This window comes from Pogona vitticeps, chromosome 12 (assembly GCF_051106095.1).
Source record: "Pogona vitticeps strain Pit_001003342236 chromosome 12, PviZW2.1, whole genome shotgun sequence".
Lineage (NCBI taxonomy): Eukaryota > Metazoa > Chordata > Lepidosauria > Squamata > Agamidae > Pogona > Pogona vitticeps.
The window spans coordinates 14,213,871-14,226,795 of record NC_135794.1 but is presented as its reverse complement, the minus strand read 5'-3'; the positions used below and the strand labels follow the sequence as shown (position 1 = coordinate 14,226,795).

Below are 12,925 nucleotides of genomic sequence, written 5' to 3'. Positions count from 1 at the left end.
ATCCATGATAGCTTTCCCTTACTGGAAAAAATCCTTTAAGTCAAAGCCAGCACTGCAGAAGTCTTAAAACAAGTGCAGAGTTACATGCGTTCCTGTGGGGAACGTATGATCACTAATTTTGCATTAGATCGTTAGACTAAATACGTTAGTTACACTGATTCTTTACATAAGATGTTTCAGTACAACAGAGCAGGGGAAATGGCACTAGCAATGTCATAAAGCCTCTTAGCTTCCCCCCTCCTCCACCCTCAGTAATATCTGACCATTTCTTTCCTTTTAAATTTTGGTCCCATTTCCTAATAGCACTGCTTTTTGTGCCTGAAAAAATAAATTGCAATCTTCATTGAGTCTTGCCACTGAGAGTACAGGATTAAAACCTTCCTTTGTTACTGAATGCTCTTGTAATGCTCCTGCATTTAGACATCAAAGCATTAGTTTATGAGCACAGGCATGCTTTAATGTCCTATTACAGTATGGAGGCCTTTTTCTTTTGATAATGAAGACATTGTGTCATCGACTTAAGCTGCCATGTACCGAACATATGCTGGCAGGTTATTAAAAAAATTCAGCTTCGTGATGAAAGACTATCCTGCAGGCTAGAAGTACATAGCAAAAGACTCTCCATTCCAGTAGAGTTATTAGAAACAAGAATATGACTCTAAGCACTAAATTATGTTAATACTTACAAATAGCATCATTTGCATAGCAGTTTATGACATGATCCCAAGGTTTCTTCCTTATTGGTATGTAGCAGGGCAACCGATTAAACATAATGCAGTTTACTGGAGTTCAAACTGAGTGTCTCCATTCCATTCCAAAACAGAGTCCAGTTGTGGGAACCTTCAAACAAAATCCTATTCAGATGTATCATCATCTTTCTTTCTTAGTTTCTCTATCTGAAACTTTCTAGGATTTGAAAGAATCCTGAGGATATTGGTGTCCAAGAGGCCATGTGGCAATGTCTCAGACCATCTATTCACTGCTGAGGGCTTGTGCCTGCAGCAGCTGCTGCATAGGCCATGTGCAGCACAGGCCATTACATGTAGGGCCATTGGCCAGGATTGCTGTCTCTTTCTCAGTTCTATATTGCCAAGTGGTGTCTCTGATGTTTCTAATATTTGTAGTGCTTATAGTGTTCACTAGTGTTAGCTCAAAGTGAAGCCCTGTTCATCTGGACTTATGACCAATGGAAGCAAACTGAATACTGTATTAAAAAATGAATTCATGGAAGTTAATTTATAAGCAACCTTGGAACTTGACAGAAAAATGTTACAGTGCAATCCTACTCATGCCTCCTCAAAAGTGTGTTTAAGATAAGTGGAAAGGATTGCAGGCTAAAGAATTTTGTTACTGGGCATCGGGTGGGTTATCCTAGTACAGGGCAGCCAATACAGCAAATAGAAAGTGAGCCACAAAGCTCATCTTGGTGCCCTTGTTATCCTATTATCTAGGGCAAAGGTAAAGGTAAAGGTTCCCCTTGACATTTTTAGTCGAATCGTGTCCAACTCTAGGGGGCGGTGCTCATCCCGTTTTCAAGCCATAGAGCCAGCGCTTGTCCGAAGACAGTTTCCGTTGCCACGTGCCACGTCCCCCTTCCCTCCTTCAGCCCTCGAAAGTGTGTAAAATATATGATGCAGCCCTCATACTGAAAAGTTTGGAGACCCCCTGATCTAGGGCAACCACTCAGCTTGTCTATCCCTAAGGCTAGCCCAGGACATGCATATAGGGAAAAGCACTGGCAGCTTTCATAAGGAACCATTGATTACCTATCATTAGTGTGATTAAGGTGTGTGACTGCATTGAAGAGCTGAATCAGAAATATTTGGCTTTGTTGCAATTTGATTTGCAGCATGTATTAAACCTGAAATTGCCATCAGTGCTCACACAGGGTCTGCAAATTGATTCAGAAGTACACCTTCCATTCTGGCTGCCATGCATGTCACATTCCAGCCCACAGCATCCCTCCCTTCCTTCCTAAAATGCCACTGTGAGATTGTTGATTGGACCTAGTGACTGGTATCTCATAGTTCTCCTGCTACAACAGCTCCACTGGCTTGCTCGTTCATTTCTGGGCACAATTCAGAGTGCTTATTTTGACCTATAGAATGGTAAATAACTTGAGTCCAAGCTACCTGAATGACTTCACGAGCCTGCTTGGTTTTATAAATGATTGGGGAAGCCTTTCTCTGTGTCCCACCAACTTTACAGGTGCATTTGGTGAGGACATGAGGGGGTCATCGCTGTTGCTGTGCCCAAGCTCTGAAACTCCCTCCCATGGAAGGTCAGACTGGCTCCCTCTTTGCAGTCCTTCCCAGGAGGCAGGCCTTTTCTTCAGAGAGGCTTTTTTCTCTGTGGTTACCTAAGAGCTTAATTTTTTAAAGGTGTTTTAGAATATATTTTATATTTAGTTGTTTTCGATTGTATTTCATATTGTTTGAAATTGTTAAAATTTATTTTATAATTGGGTTACTTTTGTTTGCGATTTGTTTTGTTTATGATTTTGTTTGTGTTGCTTTTCTGCTGTGAACTGCCCAGAGTGGCTGAAGGCCAGATTGGTGATACGTAAGCTGAACAAATAAATAAATAAATTAAATAAATAAAATTTTAAAAAGTGTTTCATATTGTTTGTTTTAATTATTGCAAGCCATCTTGGACCCTCTTGAGGAGAAAGGTGGAATTTAAATAATTTAAATAATTAATATAGGAAATAATTTTTTCCGAAGTCCTGCCACGTTCCCAGTTTGGCTGATGGTGAACAAAAGCATACTGCAGTTAACTCTAGGCATCCTTCAGTCTCGAGAGACTATGGTAACGTGCTCTGTATGGAGGACTTGGAACAGCATCTAGTGTGGCTGAGAAGGCCAATTCGAGAGTGACCATCCCTTCCACACTGAAGACAAATACAGTCTGTTCCCCGTCCAGCTCCCTGGTTTTGCTGGTTTAGGGACTGCAGCTAAGCAGCCCATCAAGTGCTGGTCTTCTCTCCCTAGCCAAGAGCGAAGGCAAGTACATACCTATGGAAAGCCTCCAGCAAAAATTGGCACCAGGGAGCTCTGAGCTCCCTCTTCCCAGTGAACTCTGTTTCATCAGCCTGGCTTCTTACTTGGGTGTGGATGCCCCTCTTCTAACCCCAAACCCATCCTTTGGGGCAAGGAGAAGGCGAGGCAAATCTGTTAACACCATCCTACTGAAGCCCAATGTATATTGCATGAGAAACTGCTACAGTGTGGCCAAGTGGTCATTCTTCTAGGGTTTCTGTATAATTTTTAGAAAGGGAAGAAGAGCCATAACCTGGTCTAAAATAAACAAATAAGAAATACAGTTCGCAGCAGTGGTATTTGGGTAGCTGCTTCTGAATGTCATGAAGCTTAACAGTGGATTGTAAAATTATATACACTTTATAGTGGATAGTAAAATTCTATATAAATTACATTGAGATAGCCAGTGTGATGCAGTGGATAGAGTGATGGACTAGGACTTAGGAGACCTGAGTTCAAATCCCCACTCAGCTATGGAAGCTCACTGGGGATTAGAACTGGTAAAACCGCTCCTTAAATATCTCACTTTCCTTGAAAGCCCTATTAGGGTCACTAAGTCAGTTCCAACCTGACAGCACACAACAAACAAAATTATTTTACTTAATGGGCCTCCACTAGTCTCTAAGCTATAGAGCTATGAATGAGATATCATGTTGTGTTTACCTGTTGTGCCAAATAACAAGCTGTGTTGCTGTTGCTTAGTTGATTATTATATTTAATGCAGCTACTGGTTTTTGTATTTCAGGTGATTCTCCAATTCCTTAATAAAATAACAAGGCACAATAATTATGTCCCTTGGTTAAATTCCTAGGACCTACAATAATCAGATGTGCAAGCTGTTGGTTTGCATGTCCTATTGATTTAATATTCTTCTAATCAGTACATAAAGCTATGGGCCTGCGGTGTTAATTTTTCATATGCTTACAAAGCACCCTTTGATTTTCTGTCACGCGTTAATTACAGCGTTTTGCCATTAAATAGGAAGCTTTGTGTAAACTAATTACTAGGTAATCATTGTCTACCATGAGCCGTGCTGTTTGGTACCTTTTATTTTATTTGGAGGAAATGCACGGCTCTCTCAGTCTGGAACCACTATACCTTCCAGCCATTAGCTCTCACTAATTCATAGCATTATTGTGTTAAGATTGTAGGACTTGTAATTGTTGTGGTATCAGTGCTGTTAATTACCGGAGTAAACAGTTGAAATGGTGCCAAGGTCTATTGTACAAAGCAGAGAAAAGGAGGTTTAAATGTTACTTCCACCATCTGGGGACTGAAGTCTTTGCAAATGCTACAAAACAGCAGCGAGGCAATATCAGAGCGTCAAGCTTCAGGGTTTTAGGCCATATGGATTCAGAATATTTTGAATCAATTGAATTTAACTGCCAGTTTTTAGCAATAACTGTGCATAGATGAGGAGGATAAAACAAGATCACGAAGGAAAATCTGGAATTTGTTAGTGTTATCACATGCCATAAAAATGTCTCCGTAGATTATATTAAAATGTTTATTTTGCTAAATTCCAAGAAGCAACGAGAAGCTAAAAATGAATGCAAATTTAACTGTGTTGCTATTACACAGGGTGTTGTTTTCTTTTTTTGTCTCTTCCATCATTCGTGTAAATTATCTGAACCATTAAAATTGGGTTTCTGTAAATTTCCGTAGTCTTTTGATTAATTGATTGCTGTAATTTTGTTTTCCTATTTGCTGTCTTCCTAGCCTAGAGGAGTAAATAAAAGACATAGAGCATAGCTACAAAAAAAAAAAAAATGAATTGCTTTGTAAACAGCAGCAGCAGCAACAATTTTTCCCCAGGAAAGAGAGTGCTTCTGGTCTTGCTCAAAAGCAGAACTTACTGGATTCATTTGCACAGACCCCTTCCCAGTAAATGGGGCAGGGGTAGGGTTCTCATGTGAAGACTTTTTCAGATTTTGCTTCTTTAACAAATATACTTTCCAAGAGACCAGTATTTCTATTTTGGGGCGAAATTATATATGCACAAATGCATAAGTACAATATCTGTTCAGTTTGAACAGGTATTTTGGTTTCTTTCAAAGTCAAATTAAGAAAATTAAATTTCAGAATATCTTTTCCTTAAGCAGCCTTTGCTGTTTAAAGAAAAATTCCCTCCACACATTATTAAGAAATTACTGTATGTCCATCAGATTTTACAATTTTGTATTGGAAATGTACACCATCTATACCAATTGCTGTGCCAAAATGAATATACGGTATAAACAAAAACAACACAACAGCTGTTGTGTCAAAATGAAATGAAAATAAAAATCACACAACTTAATAAAACAGTCATCAGTTTACTAGAGAAGATAAATATGATCATTTTGATTCATTACTTAAAAGGGTAGCCCTGTGTGTGTGAGAGAAAGATTTTTCTAATGTGTAAGTGTTTCTTAAAAAGAGCTTTCACCCCAGGTTTATGAATTTACTCTTCCCTCCACCCCCGACTCCTTGCAGGTTCTCTATCGTTTATTCCGGGGCTTGGATGGTAGAAGGCAGCATCCCTCTCCCCCATTGTTCAGTTTGCTTTTGTTGGCCTATTAGTAGATGTTAATGTGGCTTCGGCACAAGGCAAATATGCGCTTTTAAACTGAGAGATCATAAGCACTGCATTCCACAAAGAAGCTTGGGAGCCATAGGGGGTTGTTTGAGGTTAGGACAATGTTCTCTTGGCTTTTGTATGTGTGGCCAAATTCAGAGTGAAGAAGGATGGATTCATCTGTACACACTGAACTCCTCGGTGAGTCAGAAGATAATAGCACAACCCATGTGGGGTATGGAAAAACAGGGACAGCAGCTAAAGTGCTGGAAAGTTGAAAGAGGGCTAACCTCCTTGTTGTAATACTCAAGGCAAGTGGCTGCTTCGTGGTCTGCTCTTGGAGTGCAGCATATGTGCCTCCTTTGACAAAAAATAAAACCAACCCTCTTCTTCTCAAAGCAGCCCTCGGCCTGTGCACTGATCCAGAGCAAAGGGCCATGGTAATGAGGGACAGGCCTCTCAAGAAGCAGAGAGGAGATAATACCGCCTAAGCGGAGAATTCTGTGGAGTGTTCTCGCCATTCAACATAATGCAAGGCGCTACCCTGGCGAATCGCTTGCCATCCAGCTGAAATGGGCCATTAGGTATCGGGGAAAATTGTCTTTCGCTACTTTTAGCAGATGGAGCAAATATTTTACAAAGCCATTTTACATACAAAAACCATTTGTGTGACTTGATAATGGCAGCTGTTTTACATTATGTTACCTTCCAAAAGAATGTCTCTCATGAAAGGCAAAATTGGGACTTTTTTAATTTTAAAATTTGCAGTTGCACACTCAACCATTTCAGCCCTAAAAGCAGCATTTGAATTCTAAGTAAGTGTGGCAGGCGATTGATCACTTCAAAACAAAACAAAACAAAACAAAACAAAAACATTTCCAGTATTTGTTTTCTTTTGCATAGATTGCAGCTCCAGAGGGTAACAGAAATGAACAACAATGCAACCTCTGGAGTACTTGCACACCCTTGGATGGCGTGTGTCTGTGTCTGTACAAAGGGAGGGATCGCTTACTCTTTAAATTTTAGTCTGTTTCACAAGTGTAATAAACATTTTCTTAAACTCAGTGGCTAAAACCATTAGAAACTACCCTTTGCAAAGTAGGAGGGAGGACAACGTCCTTTTTTGTATGCCTAGTGTCTCTGGAGAGGACTTTAAATAGTGACAAGATGCAGAAACTGAGTGGTGTTTCTAACCATCTTAAAAAATGTACAACTCCCGCCATCTCTCTCCCACTCCTCCACCTCTTTATGCTTGTAGTAGGGAGGGGGGGTGTTTTGCTTTTGAATGCTCAGACTGCACTTTCATTTTGACTATTCACTACATGAGCACCACAGTTCTTGAAAGGAGCATAGGACAGTGTACATGAGGTTATTGTTTTGTACCAGTGATGGCGAACCTTTCTGAGCCTGAGTGCCCAAACTGCAGAGATCATGGAGTCCGGCTCCTGTCCACGCCTCAACCCCCGAGGCTACCCAGTCAGTGGGCACCCTCCAGGCCAGCGCCTCTTCTGGAGGGCAGACAGGGGGCACCTCTTCTCCCCTCCCCAAATATAGGCAGGCCCTCGCCTGGGCTCCCTGCGCTCCGTACTGCTCGCTCTCTCTCCTGGGGAGCCGGAGTCACTGTCAATGGCAGTCGCAATGTGCACTGAAGGGTGACCGGGTGCAGCTCCTGCTGCTGCTGCTGCTACCACCACCCGATCACTGCCTCCAGTGCCACTCGTGGGCTCCCTTTGGGCAGGAGACAAGGCGGCTGAGCCCCGACAGCGAGCAGTGCCGCACCCTGCACTGGACCGGCATGGGTGGCAGCAGCGGCATGGCTTGTGTGCGCACAGAGAGGGTCCTGTGTGCCAGCTGTGGCACACATGCCATAGGTTCACCATTGCTGTTGTATACTATTCTGTACTGTATAGTATAGTATACAGCAGTGTGCTGTATAATGATACTATCGTATAGTATACTATGTTACAGTATAATTGTTTGGGTGGAAGCACTTGGTCAAAAGTTCAGTTCCCCGCTGTGCTCCCCAAAGCAAGCTGCACAATGGCCCCATGGCACCACCAAGGCTAGAGGGACTTGTAAACTATTTCAGAATATTTTATAGCTTATAGGAAGGGTTGTCAAAACTGAACATTGACTTGATAGTACTGTACATAATTATTACAGTTCTATGGTATATAGTGCTCTAAAGTTGACGGCCACATAATGATCATGATTTGGTTAGAGCTAGTGACCTGCTCAAGGCCATTGTAAGTACATGGGGACTTTAATGCAGATCTCCTTAGTCCAGGTCCAATATGCTTCACTACAGCATCTTCAATCAACTGTTTGTTTTTGTAGGAAGAGATCTCCAGACAGGTTCTTGGAACTGCAACTAATTGTGAAGCAAAAGCAAATTCAGTAGCCAGACTACAAATACTAAAATTGCAAGGACCTGTCCTTATCCCATGGTTAGAAATAATTGTATTCATTAGGATCTAGCTTAGAGTAACTAGATGGAATGGCCTTATCAAGTTCAGTGAAAATAAGACCAAATCAACTTAATGAGGCGTATTGATTTGTAACAGAGCATCTCAACAGCATTAATCAATGGACAGAAAATTCCTGTGGACCAAGCAATTCTCCACTCTGTCCATATGGGAAATCATTAGTTCTCTCTGGTTTTCAGATCAGTTATTCATAAAGAAAAGTATAAGCCATTCATTCTTCTTTCTCTTTTCTATATGATGTTTTACATCCAAGTGCAGCACTACCACACTGTGATTGGAATATATGTATCTCCACTTGCTGACACATACACACCCCAGTCTCTTTGGTAAACATGCGGAGCAAGGCCTGTGGAAGAGTTTTTGGTCATTTTTGTGGTGATGGCATTTGAGAACAATTGCCCTTACAGGCAAAACCAAGCTTTTGATGCCTATGATCCCTCTTCCAGAGCATAAAGTTGTCAAAGGCTTTTTAAAAATCCAAAATATACTGCATCTACTGGATCACTGATATCAATAGACTAGTTGAATTTCAGCATTTTTAGAATTCTGGAAAGAGAGACAAGGTGACCCACTTCAGAAGCAGTGCCCATTTTTCATTGTTAAGGTTGTCTTCTTGTATGTTTAACTCATGCCTTCTGCCAAGTTGCCTGGAACAGTGTGCAGTTTCCTGGTGTACTTCCAATACCATCATCCTAGGCAGTATGTAGAATTCCAGCCACAGGCACTGCCACTGATCATGTATCCAGTGATGCCCGGCTAGCAATTTATCAGATAGTCACAGCTGCCTCCACAGTTGGAGGTTTGCACATGTGTAAATATTAAACGGGACACTGCCCTACTGGAACTTGCAACTCCGAAGGCATTAGGTGCCTCAAATCATGAGCCAAGATGCAGGCTGCATGGACAGATCATTTGCTCTCAGACTAAAGACCAAGATGTTCAGTTGTGTTCAGAATTCAGAAACTCATAAAAACAAAAACAGAGCAGTTCTACTTTCCAGTATCCTTTTGACAAAATGTTGCTTCCTTATGCAGTGTTTAGTAAAACAAAGAGCATGTAAAAGAGAGAGGGACCAAGGAAGAAATTAGTGTGATGCTTTGCCACTCTGTATGCAAGTCAAGACAAGGAAGAATAAAGTTCTGGGACTGATACATGAAGAGGGCAATTGGACCTCTTTTGAAGCATGGGACATTTCCAATTTCAAGAGGTCATGAAGCAGAAGGAAAAAGGCCCCTGGGAGCAAAGAATTGCTCACAAAGTACAGGAGAAGAGTAACCTAGAGCCTGACAGAGAGTCCCTCCGGCTGATGTGCTTGCTCAGCTGTAGACTTTTGCCTAGTAGCGGCTATGCAGTTAAGACTGGTTAGTTTCTCATTTTCATGCCGGGCTATGTTGTTTTAGACAGTTGTGGGGTTATTTTACATAGCCAGGTTGTTATCACGGAGGACAGCTCCATTCTGCTATTGAATAATGAAAAGTCTGATGACATCTTAAAGACTAAGAAGTTTTATTTTTCATAAACTTTGTGGATGGTAGACAAGTGCTTAGTTTCATCTGAAGAAGTGGCCCACAATACACATGCATGCCATATAAAACTTATTTGAGATATTCCAAAACTTTTCATTGTTCTTGCTGGAAAACCGCCCCTTTGAATTTCCTTTATTTCTGCTTTTAATCAATGGGCACAAAGGACAATAAAGAACCATTAACATACAAAATGTTATGGGCCCCTTGATTCTTCTTAATGCTTATGAATGAAACTGTTTTGTTACTGGAACAGAACATGGTCAACATTCTCTAGGGCAACAATGGCCTGGACAGGATCACAGCCAAGGAGGCTGAATTAGACATAGATCAGTTCTTTAAAACAAAAACAAACAAATGAACGAACAGTAGCTAAGCCAGGTACACAAAATAAAATTAGCCTTTCCCAGTCTGATACTCTCTAGATGTGAGTAGAATTCCCACTATCCCTACCAAATCATTTGCTAAGTTGGTGCGGACAATCCAGTGTCTCTGGCAGGTAGTGGGCTGGGAAAGCAAGGTCATTAAATGGCACTGTCTTGAGCCCCTAAGACAGAGTGAGGCAATGCCTGAGGTGAAGGAGAGAACGGATTAATGTTTTTATTAAGAAGTATGACAAGGCGTGCTATTCCCCATCATAGACCAATACAAATACAGTAGTTCTAATCTATCACCTTTATTTTTGCTTGCTTGCTTGCTGTTGCTGTTGGGCTTTCTGCTAGAAAGAAATGAATAATGAGAAAATGGTTAAAACAAATACATTTCAGTGGAAACCATTATTTGATACATAAAAAAAAGATAAGGGGAACATTTAAAAAAGACTTTCTGGCTGTGGTTAAACAGTAACCACACTGCCTGTTGGAGGCCTGGTTTTTAATCACCCCACAAGCAGTTTTCATTTCTGCAGTAAAATTGCTTGTGGTTCTATTTAATTTGTTTCTGCAGGAACCAGCTTTGGCGAAGATCTCCCAGGAGCTGCCGGGCCTTTTAGCACAGCACGCTCAGGCTGTCAATGAGAAACGATTTCCTACATGGGGAAAATTCCTCCAAACATTTGTGAGTCAAGGTAAATAAGACTGCTAAGTTCCTGCTAAGTGCTATAAGGGATAATTATATCACCAGCACTTTGTTCTCATTCAATGGAATATCTCTCCGCCCTCTTTCATTGCGCCATTACAGTTTGTAATTGTTTAAGAATGAAATCTTTGCCAAGTTTTGGCAGGCTTTTCCCTCTTGCATATAAACTTTTTTCAAAATTTTGAATGCCCTCCACCTGAAAATATGAGTCATAAAATTTCTCAGGGAATCAAGTTTCATACTTGCTTGCTTGCTTATTTACTTACTTACTTAGCCATTCTTTCTGCAAGAAGGTGACTGATTCCAATATATTTTCTGGGTAATCTTGATCTAGCAGGAAGTCTGCCTGTAAAAAAATCTTAACTTTCCAAATAATGAAAATGTAACAATGAACAAGCTCCTCCAGATTTCATCTAATACAGTGGTCCCCAACCTTTTTGACACTGGTTTAGTTGAAAACCATTCTCCCAAGGACCCTCTCCACACCCGCGGCCCATCATGAGCAGCCCATCCTCTCCTCTGCAAGGAGTGTGCACCTCGGCTGGGGAGAAAGCGGCAAGTTGGTCCTCAGGGAGCATCACCAGAAGGCGGACCCGCAGCCCGCCTGCTCAGCCACCCACCCAGATGTTAACTCTCCCGCAGGCGCAAACTCTGCGGCCGGCCACCACCGCCTCCCCTTGGCCCACACAGGGGATCTGACTGGACCAAGTGGGCTTTCCCTTCTCGACTCCCCCAGTGCTCCTTCGCCTTCTCCAGCAGTGGGGGTGTGAGCTTCCCTCCCACCCACCTTCCTGGCTGGTGCAACTCCATTCCACCACCCTCCCCCTCCGGGGACTGGGGCTCCCCTGTCCCTTCCATTCAGGTTACACCAGCAAGCAGGGAAGACCCAGAAGATGGAGGCGGCGGCTTACCTTGGCAGCTCTCTTTGCTGCTCAGAAGCCGCTGGCAGAGGACCACTTAGGGAAGGGATGAGCTACACTCCCCGCCACCTCACAGCATGCTCTGAACTTCCTGCTTGCCGCTCATCTGTCCTGGCGGCCCAGTCCTTCCAAGGCCATGAGCGGGTAATGGTCCACGGCCTGGGGGTTGGGGACCCCTGAGCTATCAAATGGTTTTCTTTTTAGCAAAAGGGAGGGAACTGAAGAAGATGAACCAAAACAGATGGATCTATAGCACTTAGTTTAAGTCAAAGTCGACATGTCATTTTAAATTAAGACCTTTCACAGTAATGTGGGGCTTAACCTTATTTCTTTTGGAAAACCAGTTTCATTCTTGATAGGGAGGTGGTTTGCTATAATGGGACTTAATCCAGATGCAGGCTTTTGCACTTAGAGCAGATGCATGGTCAGTGCATGAGCATTGCAGCAAATGGAATGCAAGTTCTTGGTTTGCCAGTGACATTTTCCCTCTGACAGGTGGCGTCATAGAAGCTTTCCCCCCATCAGACAGCATCACTAATCTCACCGTGGATATGCTCATAGAGCCAACAGGAGAGATCACAATGGTTTCCTGTGGGGATCAGTTCCACGCCGACAGTCCCTTGCGGTCTTCGGGAACCACACTTCCTCAATCTTCTGTTGAGCCACAGGTCCTTCACTTGCTATGTTTTAAGATTGGAGAGGCCTGCAGAGCTAGGGGAGTGGTTGGATATTTTTCTATTGACTTTGTGACATTTATCCACCCCCATACAATGAGGCAGCAGGTAAGCCAAGGAAGCAAAATCTTAACTTTCTCTCAGTTATGCATCTTATATAAAATGCTAAGAAGGTGAAGGAATTTCCTGCCTGTCTCCTATTCTGACAGTCTAAAAAGCATGCTAATTAATCGTGATTCATGATCCAAGAAAGCATGCTATATTGAGCACAAAGAATGGATGAGTATCTGCTTTGGGTTGGTTTGACAAAGTGAAGGCTCTCCAATGTTTCCATTAGAACAGAAGAAGGGAAGACCAGACAGAAAATGCACCATGTTGGAATAAGAATTCTTGGGGGAAGTGGCCATGTTACACTCTGTGTGTGTGTGTGCGTGTGTGTGTGTGTGTGTGTGTGTGTGTGTGTGTGTGTGTGTGTGTGTGTACACACACAATGCAGTTTCTTCTTTGCAGACCTAACCAAATAGAACCAGGTTCCTGGAAAACTATTTGGGGGAACCAGATTTTTTTCTGGTTCTTGAATTTCTGGGGCATAACCTTGGATCAGAACTAGCTTTGTTAATGATGTTTTGGTTGTGTTAATCTATAACGTG

General features: G+C 42.2%; 1 protein-coding gene across 3 annotated transcripts in view; it reads left to right on the top strand.

Annotated features, from left to right (window-relative positions):
- IQCH (IQ motif containing H) overlaps nucleotides 1-12,925 on the top strand; it is a 151,946-nt gene that overhangs the window by 98,764 nt on the left and 40,257 nt on the right. For all 3 annotated transcript variants that reach the window (XM_078380876.1, XM_020810020.3, XM_072981829.2), the window contains 2 exons: nucleotides 10,550-10,670; nucleotides 12,097-12,383. In XM_078380876.1, the coding sequence (XP_078237002.1) occupies nucleotides 10,550-10,670; nucleotides 12,097-12,383 (408 nt within the window). The remainder of the gene's footprint in view (nucleotides 1-10,549; nucleotides 10,671-12,096; nucleotides 12,384-12,925) is intronic.